General features: G+C 36.5%; 1 protein-coding gene across 1 annotated transcript in view; it reads right to left on the bottom strand.

Moving 5' to 3' along the window:
• Window positions 1-21,845, bottom strand: part of GPD2 (glycerol-3-phosphate dehydrogenase 2 (mitochondrial)) — a 97,677-nt gene that overhangs the window by 48,743 nt on the left and 27,089 nt on the right. The window contains exons 3-5 of the mRNA XM_008567581.1: window positions 16,458-16,582; window positions 15,088-15,185; window positions 13,991-14,154 (exon numbers count right to left, since the gene is read on the bottom strand). Of these exons, the coding sequence (XP_008565803.1) occupies window positions 13,991-14,154; window positions 15,088-15,185; window positions 16,458-16,582 (387 nt within the window). The remainder of the gene's footprint in view (window positions 1-13,990; window positions 14,155-15,087; window positions 15,186-16,457; window positions 16,583-21,845) is intronic.

Raw genomic sequence — 21,845 nt, 5'->3', positions numbered from 1 at the left:
AGAAAATCTCACAGCTCATGAGTTGATGGGGATGAAAAAGTCTGACCAGCTTTTCATTATTTCCCTTTAAAAGATTAACTGAAGTACATATAGAGAACACCACGATCTAGGAAAGAGCTCCTCAGGGGTGCAATGGTACAGAATTTTCTGGACATTGCTTGTTTTACTTTGGACACAAAGAAAACTGAAAGCAATGAGAGTGGTTACAACCTACCGAATAGGAAAGAAGCACTCCATGCTCAGTGGCTGCTGCCTCCTTCAGCCTTTGGAAACTCCCCTTTCATGGAGGGTGAGGATCATTTCAAAAGTCTGGGGTAACGTAAGGCCCTGGAGGCAGATTAGGCCTCACACGCTGTGTTTGCTCATTTATGACGCAAAGCCCTTCCAGCTCCTTCTTTGCATGAGTTAGGAAAACCTTTCTGGCAACTTGCTATATTTGTGACTGTCCAATACTAGACAAAACATGATTTTTATTAGAAATACAGGTCTTAGAGGTGGAAATTAGGGATTTTCTTTTTCCCAAGCCCTCTACTACTCAATGGCCTTCTAATTTCTTTTTACTTTGCAGCTTATGCTTGGAATTTCTACTTGGTTTCATCTGGTTTCTGGGTGGCACTGCTCTCAACTAACTCCTGTTGCAGCTAGCAGAATAATTTCAATGAAAGAGATGCTAGGTAGGATCAGCCCCTCCTGATGTCTCTAAAATTTCAAGTTCACTAAATATATATTTTTTTAATTTCTAGTTCTATGTTTGTGAAAAACAGCAAAAAATGTCATAATTCAAAGGAATTTAAGAGGGGTAAATAGTCTGAAATTTGTAGCTGAAAAAAACCTGATGGTGGAGGACCAGTTGGGGAGAAGAGTAGGGAAAGTCAATCATAGACAACACCTGGCACACAGAAGGCCTCAATTATACCTAGGTGCAATCAAAGGCTGTTGAACTAAGATATGAAATAATAAAAAGGGGAGAAGATAAGTCTAAATTAAAATGTACAAAGTGAATTAATTCTATTCACATTTGGGGTGGAGTAGGGAAAAGAGAGGGACCAAGGTTACATTAAACAGCAAATGTAGCAAATTAAAATAATTAAACTTTAGTGAGTGAGGTGTTTAATTGCATCTAGGTATTTATATTACTTTAAATATTACTCTAAATTATGTGTGTTTCATTATGCTTGTGTTAATAATGTTTATGCTTAGCTTTTTAAAAATAGGGTCTTTTGCTACTTTAAAAAAAAGGACATAATTGAGTGGAGAAATATGTTTCTATTTATTCATAGTTAAGAATAATGATGACACCAGTTTTACCCAAAGGTGTGATGAGAAAAAGAAATACACAAGTAGAGGATAAAGGGAAAAGGTAAAAATACATACTAATATTGCTTTACAGGAAAACATATCTTTTACAACTAGCATGCACTATTATCTCTTTTTTAAAATGCTGTTGGAAGAGGCAATTACTAAAAGAGATAATTTAGGCTTATCTTATTCCATTACAGAAGAGTAGTGAATTAATACAATTTGTAAATCCTGACTGTATTCAGATTATTTTTTAATGACAATGTATTTATGCCTCCTCTTTTACCAAAATGGATTTGAGGTAACTATTGAGGTAGTGCTTTGCACACAGAGAATTACTGAGAGAGAACTGAGAGCCTCTTCGCAGTTACCTTTCAGTAAGACTTCGACCTTCTTAAGGTAAAGTAAAACATGAATCACCAAGTCCACCCATTATAGTATGCTTCAAGTTAAAAGTTAAGAAAATGTGAAGCTCTTGGCCTAATAGATTTACTGATAGGCTTTGGCATTACCTATCCCCAGCTAATTTACAATCATACGTGGGTGCTTCAAAAAGTTGGGGAAAAATACAATTAAAAGATAAATTTGAATCTTTCCATGATTTTTTTGAAGTCTCCCTCATATGTTAATCATTTTTGACATAAAATGCTACAGTAGAAGTCATTGGATTTTGTTCTTAATCTGGTAGTTGCTTTCATCTAATTATTGTGTACTTTTATAACTTTCTTCTGAATAGACAGCAAATTATTTATTAGTAATACTTTTCCAATGAATGCAAGAACACATATTTGGTTTTAGAAAGAAAAGGAGCAATAGTTATATAAGTTACGTGGGAAGTTAGTTGCATGTGTATGTGTTTTTTAATGTGCAGCGCTGAGCTTTTTTTAAAAAATAGGTATGTGGTTCACCACTTTCTGTGGGTGGATTTACTAATGTAAAGTGTGACATGAGTAAGTATTAATAGTAATAATGAAACTAGCTTGAAAATTCACATTCTAAAATAGTAATCTATTTGGCTGCAGAGAATATAATCTACCAAGGTGTTAGTTATATTTATACGAACTATATACAGTTTTTCTACTACATTTCCAGGGTTTAGTTGTAGAATTGGTAACTGAAACTAAGGTATGGGGCTTTTTAAATGAAAGGATATTTTTATTAATGCTATTTCTTGTGAGGGTAGAGGCACAGACAGACCAGACTGGCTTTCCGTTAACTAAGAAAACTGCTGTGCATCATCTACAAAACAACTCCAAAAATACATTTAATTATCATTTTTTCTCTTCCTTCCTTTTTCTAAACAATTTATCTGGGCAGACTCTTGATCGCCTTGAAAGAATACCAGAAAACATGTTAAGAGTGGGTAGAGTGGAGGGCACCTAGGGACCCTCCCAATACGTACATGAAGCATTATACTGTTGTACAATAAAGTAGCAAAAAATTTAACTCCTGAAGATCAATCGTAGAGCCTTTTATCCTATGTATTTCCCCATATTCCCATGTCAATTATTTTCTTCTCCCCTTCTTTGCAAATATGACCTAAGATTTTATTTCTGAAGAACTATGTTGAGATGAATTTATTGGATAGTTACTTTAAGCTTCAAAATGCAGCATTTTTAAACATGGCTTATCCTTCTTAGCCATGTGTTTTCCCAATGTCACTAAAACAAAAGCAGAATGTCCCTCAGACCTTTAAATCTTAACCTTAAACTACAATTAATTAGCTTCATATCTAAATTTTTTTAAAATGCACCTTTAATATGAAGCATACCAAAATAAAATTTTATCAAGAGTATATAATTTCACATATAAGACAGACCCATCTATTTAAAAGAATATAATTAACATGAGCATTTAGTCTGACTAAGCAGATCGATATTTGGTGCAACCAGATGATATCAACTAGGTTTTACAAATTTTATCAAGAGTATATAATTTCACATATAAGACAGACCCATCTATTTAAAAGAATATACTTAACATGAGCATTTAGTCTGACTAAGCAGATCGATATTTGGTGCAACCAGATGATATCAACTAGGTTTTACCAAATTTAAACAAATCAAGGAATATTTTACACAATGATAATAACAGCATTTGAAATTCACAGACTAATTTTAAGCTCTCTATATGGATAAAACTAGTGGATGTGCCATTGTTTGGTGGTGCCCAAAGAAAACAAGTAAGATTTTGCTTTCACTTATAAAAAGAAAAATAACTTAAAATTGTGGTTTATCGATGGCTAAGGCTGTACTTGTGGGTATATTTTGATCTAATCAGTTAACATTGCTATAAAATTTAATTCTGTGAAATTTGGTTCCCGAATGCTTTTTTAAATTCCCCTTTTTTTTTTTTTTTTTTTCTTTTTTCGTGTCCGGCAACAGATCGCAACCCTCAGTGTTGCTCCCACACCTCGCTCAGCCAGTGAGCGGGAACCAGTCTGTATATGGGATCCGACCCCTCGGCGGGAGCGCCACCGCGCTCCCAAGCGGCGCACTGTAGCAGTGCGCCACCGGGCCGGCCCTAAATTCACCTTTTAAAACTCTGTGGAGTCTTATACTTATGGAAAGCAATACCCACTCTCTTAGGTGAAAAAAGCAAGGCATTACTACTATCTAAGAAATAACAGGGAGAGCAAAAACAAGGGTACATATAATATACCCATATGCATACACATCATGAAAGGATATACCAAAATTCTAAAAATTTTTAAAAAGCCATTACCTTTATTTTTATTTTTTTTTTTTTGTAAAAAGCCATTACCTTTAAAGGGAAGGATATAATAGGGTGGAAGGAACAGGGAGAGCAACTAACCTTGTTTGATAGTCTTTGTTTTTACTTTTTACTCTGAAACCCTGTATTTTACACAATTATAAAACAAAAGCACAGCTTTTAAAAATAAATCCTTAATGATCTAAAGCAAAATGAAATTGATATACTGTATTAAGTTGGTGGAATAACCACACTTATAGGAAGTATTTCAAGCAGCTTTAAAAGACAGTAATTTGTCTATATATCCCCACTGGCATATATCCTAAGAACAACAAAACAGAAAAAAAAAAAAATAAACCATTTTTAGTAATAATATCTTGAAAGTATGACTGGTGAAGTTAAATAAAAAGCATGTACTCCTGAATTTGAAGTGGAATTATGTCTAAGAACTCATGTTTTTCTTTTTTTACACAAAATTTTTCCTAATTCTTTACACAGAAAGGCCTAGAAATAATGACTAACCAGTAGCAACAAACAACAAGACAAATAGATTATGGTCTCTAATTACCATTTTCCATGCAAGGGAGTCAATGTTTATTAGAGAAATGGCTGCTTCCTGGGCTGGGGCAAAAATGTTTCAAAATAAGCCCAGAATATCTTGTCATAGCAGATAATGAAGTAACCATAGACTACTGACAGAATATCAAAAGAGCTCAGGAGCCAACTTGAGGAGGTGCCCATGGGCTAGAGATGGAGCAATTTGAACATCAATGACTTTAAAAGATTGACACACATAAAATGCATTTAAATTTATGAGTTTATGTTGATAATTCAAAAAATCTCATTAATTTGGAGGATACTAGAAAACTAATTTATTATTTTTGAAAACTAGTAAAGAAATGGAAAGAAGCATTAATCCAGACTTTCCTATATACAATGTGTGCCTTAAGGTAGGCAAAGAGTTGATACAAGAAAATTATAAGTAGCCCAAGCAATAAGTGAAGAAGGAAAAATAGAATCAGAAAACTATCATTTTGTGATCCCTTAACCTCTAATGAAATACTGTAATTATCTAGGCAATGATCATAATGAGTAATTTTTTTAAAAGGTAAAATCACTTCTGATGGAAATTCACACCACCACCAATAAAGTATTTTTGACAGACAATTTCATACAGCCTCCTTGTACCTAGTCACCAAAGATGTCTCAGCTCTCCCCAATAAACTATGCTTCCTATTTTTCTTACTGTTCTGATGTGCTGTCCCTTAAATCTAGATGCCTCTGTGATTCACTTTAATTAATAGAATGTGGTGAAAGTGACACTGTGTGACCTCCAAGGCTAGGTTGCAAGAAGCCTTGCATTTCTGCCTTGGTCTCTTGGTGCGTTCATTGGGGTAAGCCAGCCACCACACAAGAAGTCTGATTACCCTGTGAAAAAGTTCAAGGTAGCCATACAGATAAGGCACAGGGAGAGACAGATGCCAGACCAAGTCCCAGCCACTCCAGCCTGCCCAGCCTACGCACCAGACATGTAAGGAAAAATGCCTTCAGGAGACTCCAGCCTCAGCTGCCATCTCACTGCAATCACGTGAGGTATCCCCAGTGAGAAACACCCAGCTGAGCCCATCCATCCTCAGAACAATGAGAAATGATCGACTGTTTTAAACCACTGAGTTTGGGTATCGTTTTTTATGCAACAACAGATTAATGAAACAAGTCTAACTACCAATGTACAGGAAATACAGAGGCCCCGTTAACTGAAACCATGAGGAAACAAAGGAAGGAATGGGAACCCTATCAGTTAAAAAGAATGAATCAACTTTTATGAACCTTAACTAGGGTTGATTTTTGAAGCAGGAGCATATTGAGATTATAAGACTACAGGGGACATGTGAACATGACCAAATATTTGATTTTAAGAAATTATTGATAAATGATTAGGTGTGGTTGCTTTTAAAAGAGAGTCCTTAACTTTAAAAGACACAGACTAAATATTCATGGATGTTCATGGATGGAAGTTTGTTATAGGGTGAGGGGGGTGAAGGAGATAGGAGTACAGATGAAGTTTGACCATGAGTTTATAAGTATTAAAATCAGAAGTTCATTTTATAATTCTCATTCCTTCCGCATATGTTTGAATTTCCCATGATATAAATGTGCATACTTTGTTGAACTTAGCTAGTTTTGTCTTAAGTGAGTGGTAGACTTAAAAATCAATGGTAGCTGAAAAATGTTATAAACATCATCTTGTAAAGTTCTTTTTTAAGCCCCCCCCCAAAATTACTTTCATATCCCCATGTATCCAACATACCAATCTAGATATTTAGCTGTGATTCCTCTTCTTTCCTATAAAATAGGAATCATAATATCCCACCCCAACATACTATAGAGCTAGAAAAACTAAGATAATTTATGAAAAAAAAAAAAAGTATAGAAAACTACACTCTGCTACACCAATGTAAAACACTGTTGGTAGCAGGAACCATGAATTTGGCAAAATATTTGGCATATGATGTAGTGATCTCTCTCAAAACCTGCAGGCTCAGAACTCTATCTTTAATGCATTTGACTCTAATGTCAGGCACAATGACTGGTGAATAGTAGAGTCTCCATATGTATTTCTTGGATGAATGAGCAAACTGGGGGGGGAAGAGTGGACAGATATTTTTAATGTGATAGCCTTTACCTTTGATCCTACATCTTTTTAAAAAGGGCCAATTGAGCAACAGAGGGTAAAGATAGATAGCTTACTGTGTACAAACTAGAACTACTTGATCAAACAACTTTTACACATATCCTACTACTGGTAAATTTTCAGCACTGTTTTTAAACTTTTATATACAGAGTACAATATGGATGAGTATTTTCTCGATATGCTACATCTGATCAAATCTACTTCTGTGTTCTTTTGATTTTTTTTTAAAAGAAAACTAATTATAAGAGAATGAAAGCTGGTATTTAATACATGCTGGTCAAGTGAGCAATAAACAATTGTAAACTTTCCTGGGGGCTATTTTGCTGTCTCATCATCAGGAAGCTAAAGCATATGTTGGACGTTAGCCTGGGTGGACACAGTGTGTCCTATTTATTTAAGGTTTCCTTTGAAGCCACGATTTATAAGTTTTGTTTCTTAGGGGTACATGTCAAACTTCATTTAGCATTAGCTGGTATCCAGATACACTGAATAGCAAAAAGGCAGCATTCGGGGGCAAAAAAATATGCCTGCTATATGAGCAATAATGTCAGTTTCATTTATGTAACTCACAGAAAACAAGAAGGGAAATACAATGGGAAAGCCGACAGTAGGAAATCAAGATTAAAAACTATTCATTTAATTTAGAAGTGTAAAATTGCATATGGACAGGAGAAATACTAAAACAAACATGTTCTCAATCAATGTCTAAGAAGTATATAATTTTAGAGGAAGTTCTTTTAAAATATTGTAGTTTTTAATCCTTAGCTTTAAAGATCACATACATACCTGGAGGATGTTCATATGCACAATATTTTTTCCTTTTTTTCCTAAAAATATTTGGCAAATTTTTCTGGAAGAATCTTCAAATTTTAAATAAATAAGGGGCATACCTGTGGAACTGATGCTTCACTTTGGAACATTTTCAAGAAAAATAGAAATTTGGTGGACTATAGAGTACCCACGAAATTGGCCCAAATTAAAGAATTAATATTTGAATAATGTTTTGAACTTATAAAGATATTTTACATTTATTAGTTCATTTAAATCTCAAAAGAGCCTAGATTTGTAGATGTGCAATGGGGGCTCAAAACTCAGTTACATTTGTAAAACCAGGTCACCTACATATTTATATATTGCTGATTGTTTCAACTGCACCTCTTTGAAAAGTAGCTTTTTAATACAATGTGATGCCTATAATTGTGAAACAATTTATCATGTCATCTCCAACATCATTTTTCTAAGACTTTTCTGTGCTGTTCGGTTTAGTTGTAGTTCATTTATTTTCAATGCTGTTTCACTCCAGTATGTGAAATAGACCGTAAGGTATTTATTCATTTGTCTCTTGGTGGATATTTGTATTATTTCCCTTTTTGAAATTACACTGTTTCAATTATTTTTTTTTGTACATATCTCCTGGTGGACACGTGCAAGAGTTTCTCTGGGGCATACATCTAGTAACAGAATTACTGGATTACAAGGTATATGCATGTTCAACTTTACTGGGTGTATCCAACTGGTTTCCAAAGTGTTTATATCAACTTGTATAACGCATCATATAATACTTTTACAAAGTTTAAAAACAAAACTAAACAATAGATTATTTTAAAATATATGTATACATGATTAGATTGAAAAAAAGGAAGAGAAGAATCTTAATAACAAAATTCAGAACAGTGGTTATTTTTAGGGAGAGGAAGGGAGGATGAAATGGGGAGTAGTCACAAAATAGTTTGAGTGCACTGGTAAAATTCTAGGTTTTAAGGCCAATTGTGGATCCCAGGGTTTTTATGATTAAGCTTCACAACTTACATTATGTGTTACATGTATTCTTTTATATGTATCAATATTTACATAATTTTTAACCTTGGTTTGTACAATAATAAGGATCTAAAAAGGGTTAGGAGCTTCGGGAATGTTTGATAAATAGAACTTCATATTTTTTTTTCCCCAAAAGATGACCGGTAAGGGGATCTTAACCCTTTGACTTGGTGTTGTCAGCACCACGCTCTCCCAAGTGAGCCAACCGGCCATCCCTATATAGGGATCCGAACCCGTGGCCTTGGTGTGATCGGCACCGCACTCCCAAGTGAGCCATGGGCCGGCTCAGAACTTCATATTTTAAAAAGTATTTATTATATTTCTATTTTAGGATGGAAATTGAAATAAAAACAATAAAGACAAGTTTTTAATGTATCATGCCAAATTTTGACAATTTTGAGGTCCCCCAAATAATACACCCTTTTATTCAACAGGTTGTTTGTTTGTTTGTAGCCACCTCAAAGTTCATAGAAATTGGACCTAGGGAATCAAGGAAGGGATTTGGCAATATTTACTCTTCTAGAGGAATTTTTCCTCTCGCTGAATGCAACCATCTTGAGAACGTTTAAATTAGCTAATTATGAAAGAAATAAAATAATAACAAATTATTAATCCAGTGGCCAAAAAAAAGAAAAATTAAATTGAGCGTTCCAAAAGTAAAGTGAGCGTCAGCACATACCCCCCATGAGTGTATTTATTTATAAATTACCTGCATGTGCTACTGTCCTTATATATTATAGACATTTGAAGCATTGTTATACAAAGCAGATATTTATAAAGAATTGATAAAAATAGATCTAAGTAGAAGTCCTAATGTGTTCTTCCTACACCCCAGGGGATGGTCCCATGCACCTCACACACCTCTGTGAAGCTCACACACTCCATACTTCAGAGACTACCATTCCAAATTACAAGAATTACATGATGAAGCAGGTAACCCAAACTTGCATACTGGCTCTGCTGTTTTGTTTGTGAATCTACATTGTTTCTATTACTCTGAAGAAATTAATGTGTCTTTCAGATTTAAAGTAGATAATACGCAATTAGTTCAACAACTATGTTTACAAACAGTATAAATGAGGATGAAAGGCACGATCTATAGACATGACTTATGTTCCAGGAACTCGATGGAAAAACATAAGACCAAAAAAATTGCCTTTGTAGTACTAGGTAATTGATTTTTTTTCTTTTTTTTTTTTTTATCTTTCAAAGTAGATAAAATCAACACCTTAAAAGACTTGTCTTTAACCCAGGCTTTCTTTTATTAAAGTGTACAATCGCGGATGCATGCCTAAAGGAGTAATAGTTTTTTCCTAACAAAAGAGTCTGGATTCCACAATATGTCTTTTGCCAGAGGCAACGTTCCCCAAAGCACACAGCTAACTGCATCTCCTGCTGTACCTGTAACAATTTAATTGTGTAAGTCAGCCTAGTGAAGCATCTCCAGCTCATGACTGGGAGACATGAAATTCATTGTCATTATTGTCCCTGTCATTTTGGATCATTATATCCTGCTGCAGAATTTTCCTCACTTCAGTGCATTTTTACCTCCAGGAGCCAGGGATTATAGCCGAGGTTGGGGTGGGGGCAGGACCGTGAACTACATTTACCTCAGGGGAGCCAGAGATTAAATTGGCTTTGCTCTCTCAAAAGCTGAATTCATCTATTTGTAGGCTGTGAGTTTTAGGTTAGAATAAAAATGAATATTCTAGTGAAACCTGTGCTTTAATTCCCCCTTTGAAACATGGATGTAACCAACTTTTATTTACATTAGGAAAGCCAGTGTAATTTCTTGTAGGTTGCTACTTTCACATGTGCATGAGGAATACTTATAGGTATGAAATAACAGACATCTCTTTCTGTCAATGTCTTGACTCTCAGAAAGGAAGAATTTAAAGCTATAATTTTGTTCTCCAGTTTCATTTTATAGAGACTTAATGGGGGTATTTAATGGTTTTAAATATTTAATGATTTTTAATTACATCTCATTTTCTGTGCACTGGATTGGATAACTGGAATCCAACTACAATGGCACTAGAGATCCACTCTGGGAACCAGATGATTGAAGTAAAGTTGATAGGGAAAAACAAAGTAATTCCTGAGGAAACCAGCTACCCCCAGCAGCTGGTTTACATAATCTAACAGGCTGCCAAGTCACCCAAGCACATCATGCCTTAAACACCTCCTTCTGACTTGGGAAAGTTGTCCTGGCCACCACACTCTCTTCCTGGTAATCCCCTTATCGGTAGCAATGGCCATGGCCAGGGTCCAGCTGGTAGATTTCTGCTAGGAGCTGTCAAAGGGCTAGACAGAAAACACTAGGACCTGTCTTGGTCAGAAAACCAGTGAGCTGACAGCATGTTTTCTCTAACAGAATATAAGAAGAAAATATAACTGGAGGAAAAACCTGGTACGTTACTTCCTATCCCAACTTTTATTTCATATGGATTTTACTGAGAAATCTGACATTTACTCTGTCTGCATAAAAAAGATGGTAGTTATTCCTCCATATGTGTGAGGGTTTTTTTCAGCAGCTAACAATAAAATATGGCAATGGATCATACTTATGCCATGCACAGAATAGCCACTATAATTCCTACATTAAAAAAAGTATGTGAATTTATTTTATTACCTTTATGGACTTTTGTGGAGGAATAGATTTTGCCTTAATCATATGCAATATACATCAGAATTTATTTAGGATGAACTGTGCTTATAAGTAATTTTACGTTTGAATATTTTGTACTTCAGAGGGAATGAATATCTTACAACCCTAACATCTCTGTGTTGAAGGGACCTTAAAAGTTATCTCAACCCTTTTCCAAGTTAATGGCAATGTTTACTAATCTGTCCCACTATATTTTCACACCATTGTTTCACTTTTCGCTGGTGCTGAAATAACTGCATAACACTTTACTAGTAAAAGTTTTCAGTTAGTAAACTTCTTGTAGCAGTTAAAAGTTCATTCAATTACTTATGCCACTTTTTCATTCGAATCAAGATTTTCTGTAGATGAGAGCTATAAAAATTGTTATGTATGGTCACTTTAAAATGGCATTCCTTCCTTTTTCTAAGCATGCATTTACTGCATTTCATTTCTTTACCTACATTCTCCTCTCCACCTTATTTCCATGTTGATATTTAATTTGCTCATTACACCGTATTAGGTAAAACAGGAGTTGCCCTATCTGTGAATACAGAAGTAAAACCATAGAACTACACTGTTTCACATTCTTATTTTGCCTAACCTCAAGTATGACATAGATGGTCCTATATCATTTCAAAACAAGGTCAAAAAACAAATTATTTACTTTAAATGACTAGAATATAATTATTTTTACTCCTTTGGTTCAAGACTTAAGACTTTACAACCAATTTCCACACACTGATTTGAAATTATTACAAATAATAATTTTTAAATATTTCATTAATCTTTACTAAACTCATAATTTTGCAACCTATAACAAGCTATAAAGATCAATCCTAGATTAAAGAAATTCTTTTTCCTTTTGATCCTAATAGAATAATGTTTCTTCTGCATTGCATAACATATGTTTCCCTTGGTTTCTCCATATAGAGTCAATAAGAATCTATAGTTAATAACAATACCAAACCAACATAAGACAGGATATCGCAAATTCAGGTATGATATCCACTGATTCCTATTAAGGATATTCAGATACATAAAGCTAATACATAAAATTAGTTAGTGCCTAATACATCACACGATCCTAATAGAATAATGTTTCTTCTGCATTGCATAACATATGTTTCCCTTGGTTTCTCCATGTAGAGTCAATAAGAATCTATAGTTAATAACAATACCAAACCAACATAAGACAGGATATCGCAAATTCAGATATGATATCCACTGATTCCTATTAAGGATATTCAGATACATAAAGCTAATACATAAAATTAGTTAGTGCCTAATACATCACACGGTATAGAAAATGAACAAGTATTTGAGAGGTTTTGTACAGGAGGGATTAGTACTAAGAGGCAAAGGGCACAAACATTTCCATGTCAGGATGGGCAGGATGTTATTTACAGAATGCCTTCTTATTCTTCCTGGACCAAAAAAGAAACGTCTTTACTATAATCACTCAATAAACTACAATGGATTAACATTAAGGGTCTGATGCAGAGAAAGCAAATTCACAGTTAAGATTGTCCTTTAACATGTAGGCTCATTCAAGGGCACCAAAAAAGTAGTTAAGTGGCCCCCCCTGTGGTGTTCAGATGCTAGAAGGCACTACAAACCGTGAATTTTCTAGCTTTTAATGTTTGTCTAAGGCCCTTAACATTTTTCTAATATTGTTGCTCCTAGGAGATTTTCTTGAGTTTGGTTCTCATTGCCCCTTCTTCACATACACATTTTGCATTTATATACGAAAGCCTGACAGCTGAATTGATTGAGAAACTTAACACTGGAAAGAAGAAAAAAAGAAGGGGTAGCTTTGACAACATTCCATAATATGAAGTATAAATATCTAAGTTTCCTGAAAAAAACAAAACAAAACAATAACAACTAAAAAAACCCAAAACAACAAAAATATTTCTTCACTGACATATAGAGCCTAAGCTGTCTTTTGTGTCATAAAATTTCTAAGACTTTTTGAACACATACAACTATCTGTGTCCAGCTATTTCCTTGTAAATGGACATCATTGGACTATATTCCAATCCCACACACACTTTAAAACTACTAGTAAAATTTCACAAATGGCTTTGCCTGTTTAGTTTTGTATTGTTTTATGGTCTGTCTGGAGATATATTAAGTGTTTAGCTCATTCAAATAAAAGTGTACAAAATTATATTGTACACATGCAAAAAAAGAATAAACATTGAACATATGGCAAATGGACACCAGGTAATGTCACTGCTAGAAAAGATCTAACGACAATAAAAATAAGCAATAAAAACTGAGGGTTTGTTTTAACAGATGCAATGTTCACCTACCTTCATCACATAAATTATATGTTCAAGAATTGTGTCCTGTGCAAAATACAAACATGTCAATTTCAGCCCAAGGGGCATTTTTCTCTAGGTTTATAACCCCTTGAAAACAGAGGTTTCATCTAGAAAACCTAACAGATCTCAGCTGCTTCCAACACTATAATATATTCACAAGGCAAGTATTCACTGGCAAAAACATAACAAATTAAATGGCATTAGGGTAGGCACCAAATTTGCAATGATGAGAAATGGACCAAACCAACCATGAGACACAAAGTAGAAATCAAGGGAGAAAAGGAATATGTAAAACAAGCAATATTAAAAGCAAAACATGATGGGGACTTTTTCAGCCAATATTAGAGAAAATGGTGGGGGGGTATGCATATGCATTTGCGCTTCCTGTAAGATTAGCATTAAAAGTAAGGATGCAAAACTGTCTCATTAAGAGTATACAATAATGATCATGAGTGAAAGAAAAGTATCTTGTAAAAAGAAAAAATCACATACCATCATAGTAGACAATTGCTCCTACCAGTTTGTCCTTCTGGAGCATTGGGAAATGCTCAAGGGCTCTTGATTTGCTGAGGACATAACTGCTTTTCAGGCAATTACTTCCTGCAACCAGATCATACAGCTTGATTCCTACCCAGTAGTAAGGTAATTGCCACCACCTACAGCATAAATAGGGGGAAAGTTTTCTTTAGAAACAGTGTATAACATTATAGAATGTCACCTTATATTACACAATACTTTTCATCTAAGAAAAACAAAGCACATCCAGAAGTGGACTGCAAAAGAAACAGGAAACCTGCATAACTGTTTCTGACACCAACACAGCTAAAGTACAAAATGAATCAGCAAGATTTTAAATGAATCTTCTCTAAGGCAGTGATTCTCCACCTAACTGCATATTAGAATTCTCTGAGGAACATTAAAAATAAATACTGATTCCTGGGCCTCTCACATGTCCAGAGATTGATTTAACTAGACTAGGGTGGGGGTCTGGGTGACTGTAATGTGCACGTAGGGCCAGAATCACTGGTTTAAGGAGTCCTAAGCAATCTATGACAAAAGATGGACAAAATTATAAAATCTGTTTCTAGGCCATCATAACACTCATGTGGCTAAGAGTTATATACATAATACACTTTTTCATATAAACTGTTTTCCAACTTGGACACTTAAAATGACCCAAAATGGTTTGAGTTTCGAGCCAGTACATGGTAGATTCAGATTTTGCAGCCAGATGCTTTTCAGCTCTGCATTTTACACTCTGCAAATGATCCTCTTATGTTCCTCAGTGCAAATGCAGTTGTTCATCTCTATACTCTCAGAAACTGAAGTAAGACACTACTAATTATAAATATAGAACGTGACCTCCTTTGCCTTCAACATTTGGTCCTTACAGATGCGTCAGTAGAGAGTAACTTAGGAAAAGTCTCACTTTAAAATACAACAAAGGAAAAATATTTGAAAAAGATTAAAGATTAGGACCAATTAAAATCACATTAAGAAATACACATTGAGGGATTATTTCCATTAAAACTATTGTTCTATTGACCTCAGACAAGCAAATAGTAAGCAGGTGACACCAAAAGGCTTACTTGTAAACTGGAAGCATTATAGGCAATGGAGCTGATAAATGAGGAGCAATTTCTAGTAGGTTGGCACGCTCATGAAGGGCTTCTTTTACCATTCTATACTGAAAAGCAAAACAGAGGAAATTAGTTTGGCAGTAACAGATCATAATATTTTCAAATGGCAAATAGACACCCTGCCAACTGATTGATACACAGAAACCTTCTACCTCTGAGCGAGGATAGCTCCCCCCTAATCAAATTTCTAATAATACATCATGCTGTCAACCTCAAAGATTTTTTAGAAACCTTAACTGTATTTGCATAGGAGAAAAACATGCTGTCAGAGTTCCCAGGTGTAAGATATTTTCCTGACTTGAGTTACAAGATTATTGTAACCATTTATCTTGCATTCTCTGTATTGTCCCCCTTCCTCAGCTCCCCATAATATTTTCTCCGTGTAAGAGATAATAGATTGTTCAAATTCATGCTAAAAGTTTCCTTCCTGCCTTCACTAAACCAAGCAAATACTTAACAGTTGCACAGTATTTTACAGATTATAAAATGGCTTTTGTCTTAACTCCTGCAGTCCTCTTATGCCTCTCTAAAGAGCCAGCATTAATATTTTAATCCTAATTTCACAAATGAGAAAACTGAGGCTCATGGATGTTGAGTAAATAAGCCAGAACACAATACAAGTAAGTCGATTCTAAATCCTATGCTGTTTTCTGTGCATCCATCATGAATGATGCTGAAGAGAAACATAAGAAAAGGGGACAGATTAAAAAATGGCTTGTCAAGAAAAAAAAGGGGATAGATTCAAAATTTGACAATGTCAAGTCAGTGCTGCTGCGCTTTTCATGTACGAAAAGCAGATAGGGAGTTCAGCTGATTTTTTTTACCCCTCTGGGAAATGTCATCTTCCACACTGCCTTGGCAGTTTTCAAATGGTGGCAGACTGGACACAATAAAGTGTGACATAAGAAAAGCATGACTCAGATCATCTTTTCCTGAAGAATATGTCAGGAACAATATGAGTGTGTGATTGCAGTTGCAGTTAAGAGGATCAAACTGGCACTCCCCCTGCATTACAACACAGCTCCCCTGAAACTGCTGGTGAAGTAGCAATTTGGTGGCCCTGGGCAAAAACCCAATAGCAATTGTTAAAAGGCAACACATCCATGTATAGCAAAAGGCTCTGATTACCCATCAACATAATACTACAGGAAGGAACTGACACACCTCTCCTGGAAGATATTCCAGCAGAATACATTGAATAGGTATTTCAAACAGGAAGAAATGTTAAATGCCATTAAAAGGGAAAAAAAAAACTGATTTAATTGGGTAGAAGAAAGCATAGTCGCAATTTTTGTTTAACAACCAGCATACACAATTACCTGCTCAATATCCAACTTCATGATGGCCTTCTGAAGATATCTCACACCACCATGGATCAATTTAGTGCTTCTGCTGCTGGTCCCTGATGAGAAATCATCTCTTTCTACGAGGGCTGTTTTTAGTCCTGTGTAACCAGAAAACCAAATTAACTTCTTAAATTACACAATTTGTATGTAATTCATTAAAGGCACTTCTCCAGGGTAGAGACAATCACAAGAAAAATTACTCTGAACATGGATAAATTTGTATTCAAAGTGCAGTACACTGTCTATATTATAATGAAGAGATTTTAGGCTCTTCCTGGGGGAAAAGTCAAGCCAGAACCAGAGGCATATTAAACTGCGAATGAATCCCAACTAGAAAATATTACAGTGGAATTTCATGGCAGTAACATAGTCTGGTGCATTCAGAGAGTCAAAGGAGAGCCTGGCACCCATCTTTTTCCATGCTGAGCTAACTGAGTGTTGTGACAAAGCCTTCTAGAACTCATGTTCATCCCTCACTCCAAGTCTAGTCATGTTCAGCCCCTCATCACCCATCTACTCCACTGCATCTCCAATAAATCTACACTGGACCACCTATGTGCTGACTCCTATTTAGAAATGTGTTTGGGGTAGTGTTACAGTGGGTACAAAGTTGGAAAAGATATCCAAGATATCTAAACAGAGGGAGAAAGAAGAGGAGTTTACAGTCTAATTTAAAACATTCAAGCAGGGCAATATTATATAATTAAAAAGAAATACAAGACTGAACAAATGAACACAGTGCAAAGTATCCATGAGTAAAGGAGAGAAAACATTCTTAATAAGGTGAGTCCGAGCAAAGATAGGTCAGTTCTAGAAGTCACTCCTGCTCCCTTTATTTGAGAGTTGCTATAAATCTCTTAAAGATAAAACTAGTTTTGTTTTTGTTTTGTTTTCTTACAGAGACACACTTCTGCCTCCGCAGAAGTGGAGATCACCAACAGTAGTACCAGTGTCACACACTAGTTGAGAGATGAGAGCCAAAACCTCAGAAGACCCTAAGTATACATCAACACCAAGCCATGAGGAACTTGCATGGCCTGGTATACTCTTGGGGGATGAGAGAATGTTATAGAATCCAATTACAATGAGAATCTGTAACAGGAACAGTTTGGGCTCACAAAGCTCATATAGGAGAACCTGTGCATGTATTTAATTCAGAGGCATTTATTACATTTAATACCAAAGGGTCGTTTTTATAACTTTCAACGGTTTAAATATCGTACCCAAATGTCATCATAAAATCAGGGCAAGTCCCTTGACTCAAAAGGACAAAATATTTGGAAACTTGGAGAGAAAAGTAGAGAACTTTAATTCAAAGGCAAAACTGCTAATACCCTAACTAACTAGCAAAATAACATACAAATTATAGGTAGCATAGACCCAGGTCACTCTTTTTAAGCATGTATGCCAGAGAAAGATCTGTAAAATTCCCAACTATTAAAACCCTAGTAATGCTTAGTAAATTTAGTACTGAACGTATTAAAGACACAGAAAAATATACCAAGTTAGTACATCTTTTTTAACAGAATATTGAGAGCCAAAGTGCTGACGTTGGAAATAAATCAGGCATAGGCCAGGCTGTCAAATAGCTCCCAGCTAAAAGAGAGACAAGTAAACAGTGCAGCAGGTTTTAGAGGGGTCACATTTGAAAATATAGAGGACTTTCATCTTATTCCAGGTTAGGAGCTAAATTCAGGATGTAAATCTGAAACTGCATTTGCAAATTTCTTAAGGATGCACTCTCAGTGAGCTATATCACCTTTTCTTACTAAGTCCAACCCAGAGAGTTCTTCTAGCACTAAAATAGACAATTTTTTCTTCAGTTGAAGATCAGACGAGGGAGTTGACTTTCAAATGGTATTTAAGAGCTAGATTATTTAAAATATACCTCTCTTTAAGCCCTGGAATCACAGTCATGGCATCAACATGCCTGTACCATCAGAGGCAGAGAAATAAGACTGAGGACAAGCAGCCTCCAATCCAGTCCAGGGCTTCCTCATTTGGCCTGTTCACAGGTGTCCTGCAGGCTGGGGTACACAGACTTCATAAACAGTCCCCAGTGATCCCCATTTTCGAGTACATAACTCCCTGCCCTTGAGTGTGGGTTGGACCTAGCACTTCTCTTCTAATAAGCAGAAGACAGCAACAGTGCCGGCAGGTCACTTCTGTGATTAGGTCATGAAAGACTGAGAAGTACCCTCTCTCTTGCTTCTTTGGATGAAGCAAGCTGTCATGTTGTGAGTCCAGGAATTCAGGGAGGCCCTCAGACCAAAACCATGTGAGTTACTAGGAAACACCGCGGACTGCGAGAGACTCAGAGCCATAGTACCCAGCTAGGGCTCACCCAGATTCCTGACCCACTGAAACCACGTGATAGTAAATGTTGTTTAAAGTCACTACATTTGGGGGGTAGTTTATTGGTGACACAATTCCCTATGTGAAGAGTAACTGCAGCCAAGATGGGAGTTTTTAATCGTACCTGGTAATGGGGTCTTCAGGAAAGGCTGGGTCTACAGGAGTATGTGTTCAACAGGTGGAGTGGAGGAGAGGAATTATCACTGGCAAAGACCAGCTTACGGAAGAGAAGGCAAATGCTTGAAATGGCCCCGCTTTTACAGGGGCTACTTGTCACTCAGGGGCTGGAGTGCAGGGAGAGAGGGATAATGTGAAGGAGAACCACTAAGAGGAATAGGCAAGTGTCTAGCTCTTAATCCTGTTCGTGATGCCAATTGTAAAGCTAGGCGACCACGCCAGTCATCAGGCTCTTTTACCTGCTGGTAATCCTGCACGACTGGGCCGATTGTAAAGGTAGGGCTGGGTCTGGAGTTCCCAGATCCCTCAAGCCCATTTACAGACTGGGTCACAAACCCTTCACACACCAGGCTGGGCCACCAGACCCCTCACACTCCAGGCTGGGTCACCAGACCCCCCTCACACAGGTCCATGAGCTAGGCATGCGGGCCAATGTATCTTTTTAGTTTTGTTGCTATTCTTGCGTTCTACAGACAGAGAAAGAGGAGAGAGGAGAGAAGAGAGGAGAGGAGAGAGGTGTAGGAGAGAGAGAAAGAGAGAGGAGTTTCAGTGAAGCAGGCGGGTGGGTGTCAGCCTCGGGTGTCTGCTCCACACAGCCATGCTTTACAACCTATGACTCCAGGGACCTTTTGGCTGGTTGCCTAGCTCATGGACCTGCGTGAGGGGGTCTGGTGACCCAGCTTGGCGTGTAAGGGGTCTGGTGACCCAGCCTGGCGTGGGAAGGGTTTGTGACCCAGTCTGTGAATGGGCTTGAGGGGTCTGGGAGCTCCAGACCCAGCCCTAGCTTTACAATCGGCCCAGTCGGCAGGATTAGGGCAGGTAAAAGAGCCCGACTACTGGTGTGGTCGCCTAGCTTTACAGCAAGGCAGAACACAAGGACTTTTCATCCACATTGGGGCGTTTGGATCCTGCCCTGTGGTGACTGTTTCTCATCTGGATTCTCCTCAAAATGAAAATGCCTCTGAGAATATGGCTATAGGTCCTGGATCAGTGTGAGAAACAAACGCTTCATTAGAAAGAACAAGATTTGGCATCCATGACACACAAGCATGAATATGATACTTGGTTACAGGGCTTCCATTCTGAGGAAGTAGGGTGTGCTTGTTAATTTTTTATCATTATAAAAAAGGAATAAAATTTAAATTTATTTTATTTATTTATTTTTTTTGTCTTTTTCATGACCAGTAAGGGGATCGCAACCCTTGGTGTGGTGTCGCCCGCACCGCACTTAGCCAGTGAGAGCACCGGCCATTCCTATAGAGGATCCGAACCCACGGTGGGAGTGTCGCTGCGCTCCCAGCGCCACACTCTCCCGAGTGAGCCACGGGCTCGGCCCTAAAATTTAAATTTATTCCAGAAGTCCTCAGATATTGGTTTGAGAAACACTATTATGATGCCTGTCAGGGAAACCATCAAAGTGTTTTAAGCTGAGGAATTAGGTTAATGTTCTGGAAGAATTTCTAGACTGTGGGGTGGGGGTGGGAGTGGGGCTGGAAGAGAGGGGCTGGAGGCAGGAGACCATTTGGAGACCAGTGCCACACAGCATGAGTGAGGCAATGAAGAATCCAGCCTCACAAGGCAGAAGATGGTACTGGAGAGCCACACAAAGAGAGTATTCTATGGGCTGTGTTGTCAGGGTAAATTTTTTTTCTTTCCCAAACTGACACAGTGTGAGGTGGGAAACTACTCTAGGAATTAGCAAGCCATCTCAGGAGGATATTTCGGGATACTGAAGTGAAAGCTAACACCTTAAAGCTCTCAAAACTGCTTTTTCAAGTACTGGACATTTTAAAAGTTATTCACATATGTTTATGTGAGAAACCCTAGTGAATAACAACAAAATTTAAAATGGGCCTCTCTGTCAAACCAAGCTACTTTTCTTGTCCGATTATTTCCAAGGTCAAATCATCAAGCTACCCAACAGAATTTCTGGAGAGAAATGAATGATACTGCTCCCTCCAGAGCAAATACATAAAAATTTTTGTCTCCAAACTTATAGCTAAATTAATATGTTAAAGTATCATGCTAAATTAATATGTTAAAGTATCATGGAACCTAAAAATATTACTAAATGTTTTCCAAACCACAAAAAAACTCTAAAAAAAGAAAATATTTTAAATTTTTCAGCTGCTATTATATGTTAAATGTTCTGAATTCCTCATTTTTGTTGAATAAGAATGAGGAAAATAGGAAGGAGGAAAGTAAAATGAAATTAAGACATTATTATAAGTTATAACTACTGCTCATTTATACCTTAACTGATTACCAACTGCAACAAAGACAGTGAAGTTTTTTAAAAAGACTTTTAATGTTTGTGTGGTTTTGTTATCCAATCCATTTCTTTCTGTTTCACCTCTCAAAAATCCAAATTTTCCCCCCCTCAAAAATTAAGAAATTTAAGCTCTGAAATTAAGAGCTTAGTTTTCTGATACATTAAGTATAAGTCAAGGAAGTGAAAAGAGAGAGCTATTTTATCCTCTTGCAGAGAGTGAACAGTATTTCTATTCTGTGGTCTTAGGTAAAATAATTAAGTTTGAAGGATGTAGAAAATGATGTACCCAGGACTCAAGCAACTATTCATTGCTATGGATTTGAGGAGGTTGGAAGATCTTCCTTCAGAGTATAAAGAGTGATTTCTGCACATTCCAGGCAAGGAAGGGCTAGCCATTCCGCATTTCAGGTAATTCACTAAACTAGTCCATAACTTTATGAGGAATGGTTTTTTTCTTTCTGTTTTTTCTTGTTAGCAGTTACTTTTTATGGAAAGCAATAAGCTCTGTCAATTTTGAGATGGATCAGAATATTTGGGAGTATTATCATTATTTTATT

Source organism: Galeopterus variegatus, unplaced genomic scaffold (assembly GCF_000696425.1).
Source record: "Galeopterus variegatus unplaced genomic scaffold, G_variegatus-3.0.2 Scaffold332, whole genome shotgun sequence".
In the NCBI taxonomy this organism is placed as follows: domain Eukaryota; kingdom Metazoa; phylum Chordata; class Mammalia; order Dermoptera; family Cynocephalidae; genus Galeopterus; species Galeopterus variegatus.
Note: the sequence above shows the minus strand (reverse complement) of the source record. Positions and strands in the feature narration are given on the sequence as shown.